The 18,014-nt window shown below is 41.7% G+C and overlaps 2 protein-coding genes and 1 long non-coding RNA gene across 6 annotated transcripts in view; 1 reads left to right on the top strand and 2 right to left on the bottom strand.

The window, feature by feature from the left end:
• The window catches only part of AMBRA1 (autophagy and beclin 1 regulator 1), a 156,406-nt gene extending 148,583 nt beyond the window's left edge, over positions 1-7,823 (bottom strand). The window contains exons 1-2 of one of the 2 annotated variants that reach the window (XM_081833964.1): positions 7,591-7,823; positions 3,599-3,673 (exon numbers count right to left, since the gene is read on the bottom strand). The gene's annotated coding sequence lies outside the window, so the exon portion shown is untranslated. The remainder of the gene's footprint in view (positions 1-3,598; positions 3,674-7,590) is intronic. The other variant, XM_081833966.1, reaches the window with a different exon arrangement.
• A 158-nt stretch (positions 7,824-7,981) lies between these two features.
• Positions 7,982-10,223, top strand: LOC309327593. Its single transcript, XR_014150586.1, has 3 exons — positions 7,982-8,067; positions 8,702-9,531; positions 9,904-10,223. It is a non-coding gene; the product is annotated as an uncharacterized lncRNA (long non-coding RNA).
• Positions 10,224-12,137: 1,914 nt separating this feature from the next.
• HARBI1 (harbinger transposase derived 1) lies at positions 12,138-17,890 on the bottom strand. 3 transcript variants are annotated; one of them, XM_081835939.1, is made up of 3 exons: positions 17,755-17,890; positions 13,575-14,274; positions 12,138-12,867 (listed from the first exon to the last, which is right to left on the bottom strand). In XM_081835939.1, the coding sequence occupies exons 2-3, from the start codon at positions 14,242-14,244 to the stop codon at positions 12,491-12,493; spliced, it is 1,047 nt and encodes a 348-aa protein (XP_081692065.1). In that variant the 5' UTR covers positions 14,245-14,274; positions 17,755-17,890; the 3' UTR covers positions 12,138-12,490. The 3 variants fall into 3 exon arrangements, with proteins under 3 accessions (XP_081692065.1, XP_081692064.1, XP_081692063.1); XM_081835938.1 differs by having other exon boundaries at positions 17,727-17,854; XM_081835937.1 differs by having other exon boundaries at positions 17,546-17,832.
• Positions 17,891-18,014: the final 124 nt, after the last annotated feature.

Raw genomic sequence — 18,014 nt, 5'->3', positions numbered from 1 at the left:
CTTGCCATAACTCTTTAATGCAATGAAGTTCATTTGTTATTTTGAAGCTATAACCCACTGTTTTAAGGTCCACAGCAGCAGGCCAGTATTAGCATAAACTACCAATAGCCAAAACAGGTCCCAGTAGTTTCACACAGATTGCAACAGCATCTGCTTTCTTGTTTTCCTCAAAGACGTCTTACAACATTCTGTGAGCAACTGGATTAGCTAATGAAAGCAAATCAAATTTAGAGTCCTATAGCTCTTCAGTAATAAAAGTACAAGACAACAAGAACATGGACAGTAAATGGCTCTAGAGATAGTAAGCAGAAGGTAACCATTAATTTACAGTGATGAACAGAGGTGTGCACCTCAAAACTCTGAACTGGACCTTTTTCTTATTAACCAACATTAGATCTGCTCTAGCCCAAATTTTCAAAAACAAAGTAGTAGCAGGGACATTTGGGGGTGGGGGAATGTGATAACACTTTTGCCTGTCTGGTAACTCTTGCCTATTTTCCTATATTTTAAATACATTGTAAGTTGCTTACTTTGGTTAGTAGGTGGGGTGTAAATACTCCAAATGAATGAATGAATGAATTGTAACCTGCAAAAGCATCTGAACAGTGAAATTGTGCATTAATGGCATTTTGTATGAAAATAATTAGCAGTGTTTCAAAGAAATGCAAGTCTAAAAGTATACAGTGGTACCTCTGGTTACGAACTTAATTCGTTCTGGAGGTCTGTTCTTAACCTGAAACCATTCTTAACCTGAGGTACCACTTTAACTAATGCCACCGCTGCCACCGCGCGATTTCTCTTCTCATCCTGAGGTAAAGTTGAGGTACTATTTCTGAGTTAGTGGAGTCTGTAACCCAAAGTGTTTGTAACCCGAGGTACCACTGTACTGAGAAAAGTTACAGGACCAAGTACTATTGCTTAGTGGATGACCCAATGTACAGCTGCTGCACTTGGATCCCCCCTCTCTGCCCCTGCTCAGCAACAAGTCCTAGAGTCCTGGGAAAGAGAATAATAAGCATGAAACCAGACAAAGGACAAATCACTTGCCAACCATGAGAATGAGATGCCATTCTATTGTTTGTTTGTTTGTCATCATTCCTCCAAAGGAGCCCAGGGTGATGTACAAACATATATCCATCATAACACACACAGTAAAAATGTACCATTAAAACAATTATTAACTCATTAAAACACTGGTTCCAGTACTGTTACCAAGGGTTAAACATTTAAACTACAAAAGCCTAGATGAATTAAAATGTCTTTAATTGACGTCTGAAAACCAAAGTGGGGGTGACAGGCATACCTATGGGGGTAATTCTAGAATTCGGGTCCCACTATGGAGAAGGCCCTTCTACAGATCTTTGCTCCCCAAATCCTGATGGGGGGCTGCAATAGCCTCCCATTGCTAATCTTAAGGATCAAGTTGGCAGGAAATGGAGGTTTGAGTCCTAAGTTGTTGAAGACTTTGCAAGCCATTACTAATAACTTGAATTAGGCCCAGTGGAACACAAACCACCAGTGCAGTTTTTAGGATTGGTTATACATGATTCCATCTTGCTGCCCTAGATATAAGCATGGGAGCTGCATTCTGCAGGATGAAAGGAAAGAATTAAGTAATGAAAACTGTTTTGGAAGAACTTGTAGTACTGCCTGTAGAACAGCACATGTTGCAAGGCGCAGAAGCAGCCCTAACGCAATTATACTACATTATTTTATATAAGCCACCTTGAAAATCCTTCTTGATCCAAAAGTGGAAAAGAAAGTATTTTTTTAATAAACTGTTCACAGCACTGAGAATAGGCAGCAAAATGGCAGATATCTGTATGTATGTGAACAAGTGTTCAAATTCCCTAATATACTTTATTAGTAACATCTGAGGGAATTTTGGCTGCTCCTCTCAAACTGGCACCTAGCCTCTGTCATTTGTAACCTATTTGGATTACTGCCATGAACTCTACACAGGACTGCCTCCTGTTTGAAAGATGCAGATGGTGCAAGAGCCAACCGTTCACCTTATGATGGGTACACTTTATAAAGAACATATTATTCCTGTTTTATCAGTTGCACTATCTGCCTATTTGCTTCCAGGCCCAATTTAAAGTGCTGGTTCTCAGTTTTAAAGCAGTGTACAGCTTGGATCCTACATACCAGTGAAAGTCTCTTCCTCCATAAATACCTCCCCATCTCTAATTTCCCAACCTGCTGGGGAGACTCTGTTCATGTCCCTTCTTACACACATGTGAAATAGAAAGGCACGGATTCAGGTCTTCTCCACTGTACCATTCAGTCTACGGAATACCCTTCTAACAATAGTCTCTTTTGCCCCTACTTTGATGACTGTTCACAGGCAGTGAATATTTAAGAAGGTGCTTTTGATGGGCTAAAATAGCAGCAGCTGTAGATCTGTTCTTGAGCTAATTTACTTTCAGCAGCTGCTTTACATGTCTTTAATATCTTGTTACATTGGTTGGTTTTAACCACGTTTTATTATAGTTTCTGAACTGTGGACACTACTTCAGTTGAAGCATATGCTAGAGATGAGTGAACAATAAAACAACCAAAGCCTCTGGCACATTGGGAGTTAGATTAGTTCCAGTACCACTTCTTGCAAGTGCCTCAACTCTAGAGAAAAAGGGAGGGAAGTCATATTCCCACATATGAGATTGTATTTTCCAAAGGCCTTTGTATTAAAAAGCTGGAGGGCTGCAACTCATTGTCCCATTTCAGTTCATACAATCCATGCATCTGTATCCATGTAATAGGTCATAATAGACAAGTTTTATTTCTGTGGAACCACATGCAATGTCTCTGCTGTGGTTTGGCACTCTCAGTTTGAGAAACAATTTCCTACCAAACTGTGAAGTACAATAAGTTTTCTCTTATCAGCTAAGTGCAGGCCTGGTCAATTTTGAGTTTTCTGAGAGAAAAATCAATGTTGCAATAGCAAAAGCTAGTTTTAAAATGTGCCCAGATGTTCCTGCTGTGGATGCACATTTGGATGCACATTTACATCATTATAGTCTGAAATGCCATCTTCTCCTCAGAGACAAAAGTCAGGGGAAACTTGGTCCTACCATTTGCTATAGAAGTTTGCTGAATCACGAGGATTTGGTAATGATACTAAACTCCCCACATACACACACACACTTGCCAAATAATTTTCTCCCCTACTCCCCAAATAAGTTTTTCAACATTTGAAGAACTGATTCTGCTTTCTTTCTTTCTTTATTTGTTTATTTATTTATTTTTAATAGGGACTACTCAAGTTAAATGAGTTGTATATAGTACTTTTTTTTAAAGGGAGGAAAGTTCTTAAAGTCAGGCTCAAGCCAACAGAGAAAACACGAAAAACAATGCATCTCTTTTTAAGTCTGAATGCTGATGCTCACATGGTTAACAAAAGGAGAATCTTTTTTAAAAATCTACAAAGAATGAATGCAAAAAAAGCCAGCTCCTATACTCAAGGGGGATACTTACCATGGAGTTTCTCAAGCCTAAAATTTATGTTAACTGAATGTGAATTGATGAGACTGTCCAATTGTTTACAATGCAACTCAATACATAAAAGATCAAAGAATAGTTCTAAGATTTTTCTTACCAAAACAAAGGAAAAGTAGATCCACAGATGATAGAACTTGGCGGGTTTGGAACTAGTGCATTCCTGAATGACAATCTGAAGAAGACATGAAGGAGGGAAAGTAAGTTTGGGTTATACTTCACAGTGGCAAAAATGACGAAGACAAAATGAAAAAGAGATAATAAAACGATCATTCTAGTAAGCACACTTTTAATAGCACTTTGCTGAGTTGGGGTAAGGCAACAGAACACAGATTGGAACTTGTCAACTCAGAAAGAACATTCTGAGAGACAAGGCCTTGTGAAAACTATATATTATACAACGTAATATACACATTACATTGTTAGACTGCAGTAATACTACACAATGGCCCAGTTTACACATCACCCTAAACCATATTTTAAACTAATGATGTTGTAATGTGAATGAGCAACGTGCTGGTGCACACTGTTCAGAAGAGTCCACAGCATTCATCTCCGCTCCTATTGCATTGAAAATGAAACAAGACAGAGAGCTTAGCTTGTTGTGTTGTCCAAACCCGGACTCACATTTTGCTTCTCTCCAAACCAAAGTGGTAACCAAAGTTGTTCTTGGCTTTATTTACCATTCATGGTTTGTTTGAAGAGAAGTAACCATAAGCTCAGGTTCAAATATGACAAAACAGACGCCAGCTGTTCTCATCTGCAACATGGCAGAAATGGGGAAAGGGCACTGGGGAAAATTTTGTGCAGCACAAACCAACACATGCAGCTGTTGTCTGTTTTAAAATATGGTTTAATGACACTCAAACTGCACTAGTGTGGTCTGTTCTAAAGCAGGTATGTCCAAAGTCCGTGGGGGGGGCCCTCATCTAGCCCCCTGTCTGGTTTAATTCGGCCCCTGTGGGAGTTTATTTCTTGGGGTCAAATCCTAAAGAACAACTTCAACAACTTTGGGGTAAAATCGTAAAAAAAGCTCAACAACTTTGGTCAGCCCTCATGCATGTTCACGTCATCAAATCTGGCCCTCTTTGAAAAAAGTTTGGGCACCCCTATCTGAAGGACTGCAGCAGTAGAAAACCCTAAACAAGGCACTCCACAATACTGTCAACCTCTGCAAAAGGGGCCTCTCATAAATACTCAGTCGAGAGCACAATAGTGCTATTTGACAATTTCACATTAAATAAAACTTTCCATGACCTTTTTTGTAATGATTTTTTGCTCACCCTTTTGAATCTATCTGTACACCTGCCTATGTTTCAAAGTTAAGATTATAATACTGTAGATATGTCTTTGTTTAATTTCTTTTTTTAACAACCCAGTCTTTTTGGCCATTCATCCTTACAGGAGCTTCATCAAGCAACATTCCAATCCTCTGTAAGGTTACTCCTACAGAAGTAAGGTAAATCCTACAGAAGTAAGGTAAATCCTACAGAATTCAGCAGCACTTCCTTCAAGATTTCATCCTTAAAGGAAGCTCAACATAAATTTTCTCACCCAGCTTCCCTTAGAAGGCCAGCTATATAACCACCCTTCAAAAATTTCAATCCTCTAACTTTTACAACTGTGCATATATAGACAAATATTTTTTAAAACTGTATTAAAATGCAATTACAGTTCAGTTTCATTTGCTTTATGAGGGGACTAGCAACATCAATCTGTTTTAATCTATTTTTAATGTGGTATGCCACCTTGGGACAATCTGATGAAAAGGTAGATGATAATAATAATAATAATAAATTATTTATCAGTTTTAGACCTAAAATATTTGCTCTGCCGGTTCTTCCTGTGCCTATTGCTTGGTTTTATCATACAAAACCATTTGTGTGTTTTAGGGTATATCACCAAATAATTTTAGTGGTGACAACAGCAAGTTTATTTAAAAAAAATACTTGGATGAAGTAGTTATCCATTCATTCAGATCTGCAAGTACAACACAAATGGGAGTAACAGTAAACATGTTGGATGAAAAGCAAAACAACTCCAGATAGTTTCAAAATGAAGAGCTGAGGAGTTAACAATGAAGTAAAATTCAACAAGGTCAAATGTAAAATGTATATACGAGACCCATCCAATACTCAATTATAAAAGCAGATGTTCCAATATTCAATAACACTTCTGAGAAAAATGTAAACAAATGAAATGAGCAATGAAGGCAATGATGCAGCTCCAAAGTACAATGCCATCCTGAGAGCTGTATCTGCATTAGATTTGTATCAAGTACTGTAGTTCTTTCTGTACTACCCAATGCTGAGCAGAGAAGTTTCATTCAGTGTATTATGTTTACCCACATACCTTAGTTAAAGAAAGATGATGATAGGCAGAAGAGGATTCAGAGAAAAACTACAAAAGTGATAAACAGTCTAGAAAGCAAGTCACATTAAGACAAACTAAAAGGATCTGCCTTTTAAGAACTGAGATAGGACTAACATGCTGCCAGTATTCAAATATTAACAAGTTTCCAGAAAATAGTAAATGAAAAAATATTTTCTGGATCTAAGAAGCAGTTAATATAAACTGCAAGAAAACATATTTAGGTGACATGTTAGGAAATTTCTTTAAGTGTTTAAAAATCTGAATCAAATGTGAAATGCACTTGTGGAATTTACTTTGAGATTTACAGAAAAACAAAGGAGGACAGGTGAGCATGAAATACTGAGATTTCAAATACTACAGGTTTATGCAGACAGGCAAAACCGGTAAGATTTATGAAAACATATGCTCTGTTGTCACTTTCCTCAGAAAGACGTTTTTTTGGATCACCTCATGGCTTATAGAAGTTGCAACATCCAGTTTTGCACAGTATAACCAAAGTGGCATTTTAATTTTAGCCATGTTTCAGACAGAAAGCATCATACTAACTTATCTAAAATTAAGTGTACTTCCCTGCAAACTTGCAATGTGTTTTGTTGTGGGGAGGACAAAGTAACCATTTTCGAATAAAACTTGGAATTGGGGGGTGGGGGGGAGCTAAGTAGGGCTTCAGTATTTATTTACCACACTCTCTTCTTCAAGCTACCTGTCTTCGATCCATAACCCATTTATTCTTAGTTGCCATACTCTCTCCTCGCAATACACAGTGAAGTCCAAATCCTTAAAGCATACCAAGCACACACAGCTTAGAAAACTAATAAGCAATTTCATGGTACAGAACACACACACACCCCAACATATACCAGTCCACAATTCTGTAAAATCCTGATGACCGGAAAAAACAATTGTATCCCAATTATGGTGTTAAATATATGGCTGGATGGAGTTATAAAAACATTGGGGGAAACAGGCTTGAGTTCTCCGAACCAAATACCTTCTTCTACATACAAAGCCTCACAACCCTCATCACATTTAATTATTCTTAATTAATAATAATTAATTAAGACCCGTGTACAGAGAGACCCCAGCGAGCTAACAGCCAACTCTCCCTTAAATTTCGTGCTCGTTTCCTCAGAGCCAAGCCGTCGTGGTCCCCGTGCCCACCAGGCCTTACTCTCAAGGAAGCGCGGGCAGGCTCGGAGCCACATTCGCACAGGAAAACGGACATCCCGCTGAGAAAATCCCTCCTCGCATCCCTGAAAAAGGGAAAAAACCGTGCGGCCGACTGTTTACGTGGGCGGAGGGAAACCGAATGTATTTTAAATTAAGGAAGCGCTGCCTCCCCGTATTCAGACCGACGGCTCCGGAAACAACACAGGGCGGGCCTTCAGAGCCTCGCTCTGCGGGTCCCGGGAAGGAAGGCCAAGGCCGCCAGGAGTCTGGCTAGCCGGTTCTCCGAGCGGGGAGGACGCGGGGGCCACAGCCAGGCAGCCTCCTCGCGAGAAAGACGCGGCCGCGGGAGGCTCCGCGGTGGGCGGGGTGGAGCGGAGGAACTCGACGCCGCTAGGAGACCCTTCCTGAAACGCGTCCCGCCCTTCGCCTCAGGCTCCCCAACTCCCCGGCCGGCCCCACCCGCCGCGTTTCTCTCCCCGCCGGCTTGAGGGAGCCCGGCAACCCCCCTAGAGAGGAAGCAGGCCCGGAGCCTCTAGGCCCAGAGCCTACCTGAGGCGGCGGGGGGGGGGGAGCTGGCCAAGGCCTGGCGCCCTCGAATCCCGGAGAGGACCGGAGCGGTGGCGTGAGGCACGCTCCGGGCTGGTCGGGGCCTGGTCCAGGGAGGGACAACCCAAATCCGACGGCGGCCTCTCCCCCTGTAGTTTCTGCCGCCGCCGCTGCTGCTCCGAGTTACCACCAAGGCCAGGGCGCCTAGCCGAGCACCTAAGCAGCCGAGTGCGGAGATGCCGAGTGCCGAGCCAATCGAACGGCAGGCACAAAAAGCGGAGCAGAGCTGACGAATGGAACGCAGAGAGCGGGATCGGCGCTGTCCTCGCGACCGGGAGGGCGGGGAAAGAAGGCGGGGGGAGGGGCCCACGGAGAGGCCTGCGTCAGGAGGCGCCTGAGATCGTCTGCTGCGAAACGAGCCCTTAGCCGAGGGATACGTGGAGGGGAGATGTTCACCTTCACATCGCCCTCGTCCTCTTGGTAATCATCTGCCAGGGGCCTCCATAAAGTACAACACATGTTCTTTAAAAATGGCTACACCCACACACACACCCCCGCAAAATCAAAGCCATAAATAACCACCACTGCCTCCAATACATTTTTATTGTAAGACTTAAAAAAAAAATCAGTATAACTTTATTTGGCAAACCATGACTGCGCACTGGATATTCCCCCCCCCCAAAAAAAATCACATTTCCCAAATTTCCCCATACACTATTAATTCCACTTTTTATAATGAACGCACACTTTCGTGCAGAAAAAAAGGTTCACATCCACACCATACATTGAAAGCTTTCCCCGTAGTTTGTGCTAGGATTTGGGGGAAACCATGCACTTTATATGTATGGCTGTTGGCTTAGGATAAGCCCCACTGAACTCACCAGGACTTGTTATGAAGTAAATATGCACAGGGTTGCTGTTAAAACTGGTGGCACTGATGACTCACCTACATTAGTAAAAAAACAACCAGTGTTTTGAATGTTATAAACATGCAACACCAGATGGTGCTGTAGAACAAACTTTTTCTATGAGATTTTACATAGTGTTTTTTTTTCTTTCGTTTTTATAACGATTTAATTTGTGACTTACTTATCGTGTTTTTTCCTGTGTGTAGATCCACGCTGAAACAGAGACTTAAGAGGCCTCCTACTGCTACCACATTGTGATTTACTTCTGAGTAAGCCTGCATAAGGTTGTGCTGCATGACTTTCTAGATGTGTCTGAGGATATTAGTTCTGCTAATAAACTAAAAAAAGGCACAAGAAGCAAATGCTTGTATTCAACAACTCACAAAGCAAAATGTACTACTCCCTGTGCAACAGCTGGAATCATAACCCCTTTTACCTGGGAGTAAACCCCATTGAATTCAATAGGATTTTCTCTGAGTAGACAAAGTTAGGATTGCATTAAGACTAGGCTCTCTTTAGGCTTGCTTTTCCCATCTTTTCCCATCTAGTCCTCTTAGCTCTCAGAGTCACTGACAGCTCTGCCATGATCTCACCAGGAGCTATGCATCATAATTACAACACAAATATAATTAAGGACAGGTACTTAATGAAGGTCCTGCATCACCTGCTTGTGCAACAATATGTTGTACATGTAGGTGTCTGAGTTTCATAAGGCCCTCTCGTTTCTAATCAGTTTTGCAGCACCAGATTTAGGGTGGTGTTGGTGATTCCCCCTGCACAGGGCACTAAGCTGAGGGGGAGAAAAATTGAGAAGATCCATAACTGAGAAGATCCATTTTGAATGGCACCAAATTTTGTCCTCGCCCGAGGCACCACGTTACAACAGATTACCAAAGTCTGTCCCTGAGTTTTGCCTCAATCTGGTTTCTGAGTTTAGCATATATTAGCATTGTTGCCTAAATGCTAACCTGACAAACATTCATTCAGAGTTACAGCAGCACATCCTAGCATTGCAGCATGTTCTCAAATACCATAGGTAAAAGGTAAAGGGACCCCTGACCATTAGGTCCAGTCGTGGCCGACTCTGGGGTTGCGGCGCTCATCTCGCTTTATTGACCAAGGGAGCCGGCATACAGCTTCCGGGTCATGTGGCCAGCATGACTAAGCTGCTTCTGGCGAACCAGAGCAGCGCACGGAAACGCCGTTTACCTTCCTGTTGGAGCGGTACCTATTTATCTACTTGTACTCTGACTTGCTTTCAAACTGCTAGGTTGGCAGGAGCAGGGACCGAGCAACGGGAGCTCATCCCGTCACGGGGATTCGAACCTCTGACCTTCTGATTGGCAAGTCCTAGGCTCTGTGGTTTAACCCACAGCGCCACCCGTGTCCCGGATCTCAAATACCATAGCAAACATTTAAATTACAGAAGTACTTTACATATCTTGTAAAATAAATTTTGGAATATAGAGTCAATTTTTCTACAAATGAGTTCAAAAAGCTTTTCCTCACCATGGTTCCTAGCTTTCTATATATTTGGCACACAGTTAGATCTAGCTGCAACATTACCAAGACTGGAAACCAACTATCATAGGTACATCTTCCTGGCAGTAAGTCCCAGTCAACTCTTCTTCCGAGTAGATATGCATTGACTTACACTGTTAGAAATGGAATCTAGAGCAGGGCAAATAAGCAGGTCAGAATTTATTCCCATCATAAGCACTGGCTTCAAGGGGCCAAGGCTCTTTGCACCACCTCAGCTTTTTTTGAGAGGGCAGGTCCCCCCCCCCCATTGTTGAGATTATACTGGGCATGGAGTGACATCAGGACTTCTTTTCCAGGCCAAGGCCTCACCTGGGGTAGAAGTAATTAAGAATGGGAAAAGGGTGCTGGAACCAAATCCTTAACCCATCACTGGAAGCCATAAACACCAACAACTGGGAAACACTGGCCTGCGAGCACTCCAACTGGAGAACAGCCTTTACCAAAGGTGTCATGGGCTTTGAAGACACTCGAACTCAGGACGAAAGGGAGAAACACGCTAAGAGGAAGGCACACTTGGCAAACCCTCACAGTGATCAACTCCCGCCTGGAAACCTATGTCCCCACTGTGGAAGGATGTGTAGATCCAGAATTGGCCTCCACAGTCCCTTATGGACTCACTGTTAAAACCGTGTTTATGAGTTAATGACACCTTGTGTGAATTGATTTGGGAGGCCTATGACTTGGTCCAAGATAAAAATGATACCCTGTGTGAGAAGGCTTTGACTGTGATAGAGAAAAAACAGAAAGGGAGAGCAAAAAGCATAAAAGGTTATTATATGTGGGGGCAATGTAAAATCATTTAAAAAGCCTGGGATAAGACATATAGAGATTTGAAAACAAATTGGGAAATGAATGTTGTTAAAACAACATGAAGTTATTACATGGAGATATACAGAACTTGTTGGACTTATTGAACAAAAGACATTGTTCCAGTACGCAAGATTGGACGCCAGGCCAAGACCAGCCAGCCCCTACAGAAGGAATAAGCCTCTGTTAAAAAAGACGAAGAAGACTGGTAAACTAAACTATTGAACTATACAGGATAAACTAGTTAATATAGAACCCAAAACAGAAAGAGGACTTTGAATAATAAAAAAGGGGTAAAGGTTTAATGCTCATCTTTTAAGCTTTGTATACAGACTTTCACGTTAGTATAACTTTTAAAACTCACTTGTATTAAGATGAACAAAGTTTAAAAGTTGAATTATTAAGATTATAAGGTTATAAGGACGTGCACGAACAAGTATTAAACAATGAAACCAAGAGGGGGAGGGGAGGGAAGTCAAGCAAAAATAATGGTTTAAAATTTTTGATTATGATGGGTTTTTTCTCCATTATATATTGTTGTTTTTATGTTTATTTTTTATGTTCTTTTTGGAAAATTAATAAATTGTTATAAAATAACAAAAACCGTGTTTATGGAAGACAATCTTACTCGGTTATGAGTGATCGCCAAAGAAGATGACTCCGTAATCTGACACCAACATAGACTCCATGGGGTGCAAGTCTCTGTGAAGAATGTAGGCGTCTCTACAATAAACCTTTCTTACACCCACAGTGAGAGGTTAATCTCTAGGTTAATGTTTACTAAGACTTTACATAGATTTTTGTTAGTACATTGGGCAGAAGTAAGGATATTTGATCATAGGGAATATTTTTGTAGATTTGTTGAGGCTATTTTTGCTCTGACCTCTCATTCTTGATGACTCAGGAATTACATGTCCATTTCAATGTTGGCCATTTTCCCATTTTGTAACTGGGACAACAAAATGGACCACAAACCATTCCTTCCCTCCTGCCTCAATCTATGTAATAACAACATCCCTTTCCATTACACAAATCCAGTTGCTGTTGGATGAAAAAAGATAGACAAGAGTGATAAGTTACCAAGCAAAAAAAGAGGAATGCTTCTATTTTTAACCATGTTTAAGCCGCCTTTACAGTTTAGTTAGTTGGCATTCGTCTGTCTCAAGAGACAATGGAAAAGTGTGCCATCAAGGGTAAAGTTAAACTGTTGGGTGAATTACAGCACCTGCTGTGTCTGTACAGACCAATATGGGTGAACTTCAGTTAATAACTGAAACAAAAGTGTTCCGAATCTGTTACACCATACACAAGATACATTTTTTTATTTTTAAGTACTTAAAACTACAATATTAAACTGAATATGCATTCCTCCCATATCATATTGTCCTTGATAAATGGTCCTCCAATAAGGCTGGACACTAAAAAGTAGCAGGTACTGAAATACTGAGTACTGACGGAATCAGATACAATGTGCACAATGAAACCAAAATAGTATATTAAATGCAAAATATTATACAAACACAAAATTTCAATTTCAATAGTTGCATCCCCATTTATTTCTCTTGCTGAATGTAAGAGGAAAATCAGGATCTATCATAATTGTTTGCATGTCTTTTAATATGTCCAACTTAGTATGTCTTGTAATGTTAGCTAAAATGAGTGAGTAATAATTCCTGACGAACTCGATCAGCTTCAGAGTCAAGTGATTCCATATGTTCATATTCTTCCTCTGGCTGTTCCATCTGTCCCATCGTTTGGGAAGACCACATATCCAGTCCATGCTCTAGAGAAATGTTATGAAGCACGCAGCAAGCCAGAATGATGTGGCTGGCCTTCTCAGGAGAATACTGCAACGTGCCCTTTGACCCATCCAGACAACGGAAGTGGGAACGAATTGTCCTGAATGTACGTTCAATGACATTGTGAGTGGCTGAATGCGCCATGTTATACCGGCACTCTGCAGGCGTTTCAGGAATATGCAGAGGGGTCATTAGCCAAGTGCGAAGAAAAAATGAACTATCACCTGCCAAAATAAAAAGAAAAATCACAAACCAAACAGGGACAGGAGAGTGCAAATAATTCCATCATCTGATAATAAAACCAGGCATCTATATGAAGCCAGATATGTGTATGAAGACAGGAGGGCAACCAAGATGATCAAGGGTCTGGAAACTAAGCCTTATGAGGAGCGTTTGAAGGAGCTGGCTATGTTTAGCCTGGAAGAGGAGACTGAGAGGAGATATGATAGCCATCTTCAAATATCTTAAGGCCTGTCACATGGAGGAGGGAGCATGCTTTTTTTCTCCTGCTCTTGAGGGTAGGACTCGAACCAATGGCTTCAAGTTGCAAGAAAGGAGATTCAGACTAAACATTTGGTAAAACTTTCAGACAGTCAGAGCTGTTGACCACGAGAAGTGGTGGACTCTCCCTCCTTGAAGGTTTTTAATCAAAGGTTGGATGGCCATCTGTCACTGATGCTTTTGCAGAGGTTCCTGCATTGCAAGGGGTTGGGCTAGATGACCCTTGGGGTCCCTTCCAACTCTAAGATTTTATGTTTTATGCTACCCTATTATTCTGTTCCATGCTACCTTTGTTTGATTTATCTTTATAGAGGGAGAACTGTAAAATCTGCAGTTTTGACACATAAATGTTATGTGGCATGTTACAGAACCAAACAGAAATTCCACCAAAATAGACTTTCAAAGATGCCAGTCATGAGAAAGAACTTACCAAGTAGCCAGCCATCTTTGTGCATGCCAGCTTCAAACTGGTTCCTGAGGGCTGACTGCTGCAGCACAGCACAGTCCTGCAAGCTGCCTGGCCAGTGTGTTTCCGCACTCAGTAGCATTCCCCTGGCATCACAAACCATCAGGCAGTTTAAAGAATGAAGGCCCTTTCTATTCACATATGACAAGTCCTCAGCACTGGGTGCCTTTATTGCGACATGGTTGCAATCAACTAGTCCTAGTACCCCTGGCATACCTGCCAGCCCATAAAAGTCATCTTTCAGATGCTGCACCGACACTTCATCATCTGGGAAATGAATGAACTGAGATGCCCTCTCCACCAGGGCCTCAGTAACATTGGCAACACAACGGCTCATAGAGGCCTGGCTGATGCCAATGGCATCTCCCATGCGAGTCTGGAAAGAACCAGAAGTGTAAAAACCTAATGCAGCAAGAATTTGCGTCTCTGGGCTAATGGCCCTTGATCGTTGTGTAGGACGAGAAAGGCTGGCACCCAGAAGATCCACCAGATAGTAAATGAAGTGACGTGGGAAGCCATACATAGACACCAGATATTCATCAGTCACATCCTCCAGTTTGAAACGATCAAGTGTTCGATGCCCACGACCATATAGCAAGAGATCACAATCAAGAATGGCTATGGGAACAGCCATGATGGGTTGATCTTTCTTCTCTCTACTCACCTACATTGGAGCCAAAAAAAAGGAAAATTGAGGACATGGATCCTAACAGCCTACTTGACTCTACTGTCAATTTCATACTAATTACACACAAATAAACCTATTGGCTTAAGTAAATAGGGTTTTGAAATTAGTTTACAAATGTACACTTTAATTTAACTTGGCATTTACACTAAGTGCTATGAGACCAGATCATACAACTGAGAACACAAGGAAAAGAAATATAGAAAACTTTCCCACAGTCCTATTAACGTGGCTGAGTCCTACCAGATAACATTCTACCAGAAAAGTTGACAATATTATCTCCATGGGATTCTGCTATTAATTTCAATGAAAGAGCCAATGAATCATGGTCGTAGTTCTGGGAAATTTCCAGTGGAATTTTTTTTGGGAGCTGTATATAATTTCACACAGGGTCGTGGGACATTCTTGAGAAAGCAAGAATGCACAATTAGTACTGACCTTGGGTCATATGCAGAATTGGAACTGTTGAGTACGTATTTCACAATAAATTAGTGCTATGTTTACATTCTCTCTCTGAACCGGTTAAACAAGACTAGGAAAATTTCTTTCTTTATGTGTTACTGCATTAAAATTAATTGGCTGTATGAGGCATGAGGGTGTGAATTGGCAAAACTTAAGCTGGTGATATTTTTAGAAACGTGCAGCACTGAAAAACAAAGAGTTGCTTTGTTCTAATGCTTGTTAATAAGCTGTGCTGTCCCTCAAGGATATTTTTTCTGTTTGTCCAAGTGCACACAAAATCTAGAATTCTGGAACAACTGGAGTTGATAAATGTACTGAAACTATGTGCCTAAGAAGAGCAAGTTATATAAACAGAGATGCTTCACCCAACCACTCTTTTCCATTGTTAAGCAAGTCAGTCATATTCTAGTGGCAAGGAGCTGTCTTGAGTACCAAGGAGTTCCAATCTTGCAAAATCAAAGTTTCAACAAAGTAATACTGTATTTCTTGTATCCTGTTTTTTAATGTCTACCAGTGACTCCCAGTAGTTATAATACAAAGGAGGCAGGTAGGTATCTAATTAAATAGCAATGTAAGGGGCACTTTGGTATCAGATATAGCCTATAAGTTTAGGGTGGCATCTCTACAAGAGAATTTTTCTGTTCTCAGTTAGAGTCCATTGCTAGAAAGAGCCAAAATGTTAATAGTTTGCATTATCTCCTCATTCCTGTATGTAATAAGTATTTCCCCCTCTTCATATACCCATGTGTTGCATTACATAAACATAACATTCTGTCCCTCTGAGTGTATGGACAATGCTTGATTGTCATCCCCTCTCTCATAATAGTTGTGTTATTGTGCACTCACAAGATTAACAATTTAATAATAATAAAAACCAAAAACCAATGGATTGAATCTGGTCTGTTTCCTCTATGAACATCTGATACCAAAGGTGTGAATTCCCCCAAACAACTGAGGGATTACCTAGTATTAGCCATCATTGAAAATAAGCCCACAAAAGTAATTAGCTCACCACCACAGCTTACTAAGAAGCCAGAAGTCTGTGTTGCCATGGTGGCCATGGAGGAGGGAAAGTCCCCTCTTCTGTGGCCAACATGAAAATGCAAGCTACTAGACTCTTAGAAGGCAGCTTTTTTAACCAGCTTGCTAAGTGAAAGGGCATGTAGGAAGGAAGGGTATATCTGCTCCTCCTTCACTAGCCTATTTCGTGGTTATGAAAGAATAGGCTTTCCTTCCTGCCTGGCTAGCAAAGAAACCAAGTGAACTGGCAGAAAAGAGACCAAGTAACCCACTCCTCCTCCACCAACCTGTTCATTCACCTACATGAATTTCCTGGTCACCCATGAGTACCAGGCAAGTTGTCAAAAACAAGGCAGGTTTTACCTACGTCAATAAACCAACTCAGAAGACGTGCCAGCATACATACAGACTCTGCTACCAAGACTCAGCTACACAGCTGCAAATAAAATATTTTAAATGTGTTGTAGAGTGCAATATACAAATGTGACACTAGATGGCGAGAGTGAGCTATGCCAAATTCAATGTATTTTTCAAAACTTTTTTTAAAAAAGCATTTTCATAGTGTTTTCTAAATGTGTGTAGATTCCAGCCAAGAGACTAAAAGATAAATGCTTTCCTTTTTCCAGCAATGAATACAAAAGTAGTTGCAACTGACATATGTGTAATATATTATTTTGTCTCAGTAACAGCTGAGGCAATATGTCTACTTAAAAAAATTATTCCTGGTATTTAGCAGCTAGTTGTTAAGCCCACAATTAACTGTTGTAACTGATATGTCATTAATATCCCTATCATCATTTTGAGATAAATAGATTTAGGAGGAAATGTAGCATCATTATCAATGTCTGAGAATGCAATGTTTTGTCTTGTAACATACATGAGACACATCTATATGAGTATGTCTACAAAACCATGCAATAACCTTTGTGCAGCAAAATACACGTCTGACACTCAAGACTATGTTTGAAGAAGAGAGTGCACCCAAAGAAGGAGGCCATCTCCAGGCATCTGGTTAGTCACTGTGTGAGAGCACAATACAGAATCAAATGGGCCTGTGGTCTAATCCAGCTGGGTTCTCATGTGTCACTTTCAAGGTTTCATTCACGCTTCTCGGTTGAGCCACCAGGAATGACTTTCCTAAAGGACCCAAAGCATGAATGACGGAAGGTGAAGGGGTGCAAGAGAGGGAGAAGAATGGCAACGAGGCATTAAACTGTTTGTGGTGGGAAGTGAAGGGCACCTGATGAAGCAGGAACTGCAAAAGAGAGCTGAAAAGCAGGCAGGTCTCTGCGAAAGGGGCATGAATTTGCCTTATTGGAGGATGCTGTGAAAGCGGAACATGCAGCAGGGTAACCCAACAGTAGTTGTGGGAAATCTCACCCGCTCCAACTCTCCCCATCAGCACCGGCCAGCATGGCCAGTGGTGGCAACAGTAGTGCAACACCATCTGGTGGACCAGTGCCGGATTTACGTATAAGCTAAACAAGTTATAGCTTAGGGCTCCACTCTCTTGGGGGTCCCAAAAAAATTTAAAGGGGGAAAAAATGGATGTACATTTCCAAAATATAAGATAAAAAACAAATAAAATAAAACCTACATACAGCAACAGTATTTTGTGTTGTGTAGGCTCCTATTTGTTATGTGCAAACGGCTTTAGATACCTATTAGGTCCATAAATTACCATATAGTATATACAGTATTCAACACAAAAAACAGCGGCAATTTGTTGTTGACAAAGGACAGCTGGACGTATAAAGGGTCCCATTACCTTCAGTAGCCTAGGGCCTCATCAAACCTAAATCCGGCCCTGTGGTGGACTACAAGTTCCTCCCTAGAGAAGCAAGGGGGTCTTCCAGGGAGGACGGAAGCGGGAGAGGGGTTCTGCGCTTGGAGAAAGACTGAAAGCGCAGGATATAAGCATGTTTCGCGGCGCGGCTACGCGTCCACACCTCCCTCTCCGCCGGGCCCCCGATTTACCCCGATAGCGCAAGGGAGCCTGTCCCGAAGTCCCTTCCCAGCACCCGGATCCCGAGGCGGAGCTCCAAGTCCCTCTCACGACGCCCGGCCTGTTCATTCCCAATCGCAGATTCCTCACGAGACCGGCCCTTCACCCCTTTAAGCCTCCCAGGTGGGCATTCTCGCCTCCCGCCGATACTTAACGGCTGCGGGCTGGCCCACTGGGGCGGGGGGGGGGGAGGTCGCTGATAACGGGAGGCGGGTCCTCGTCTCTGTGGAAA

Source organism: Podarcis erhardii (assembly GCF_964252035.2).
Source record: "Podarcis erhardii genome assembly, chromosome: 1".
NCBI classification, from domain to species: Eukaryota; Metazoa; Chordata; class Lepidosauria; order Squamata; family Lacertidae; genus Podarcis; species Podarcis erhardii.
This window is presented reverse-complemented; position numbering and strand designations above follow the sequence as displayed.

Excerpts from the sequence above, each read along its gene's own strand:
- HARBI1 (XM_081835939.1), bottom strand. The coding sequence starts at position 14,244 with ATGGCTGTTCCCATAGCCATTCTTGATTGTGATCTCTTGCTATATGGT. Across the intron at positions 12,868-13,574 it reads CAAAGATGGCTGGCTACTTG|GTGATAGTTCATTTTTTCTT; the intron begins GTAAGTTCTTTC and ends TTATTTTGGCAG.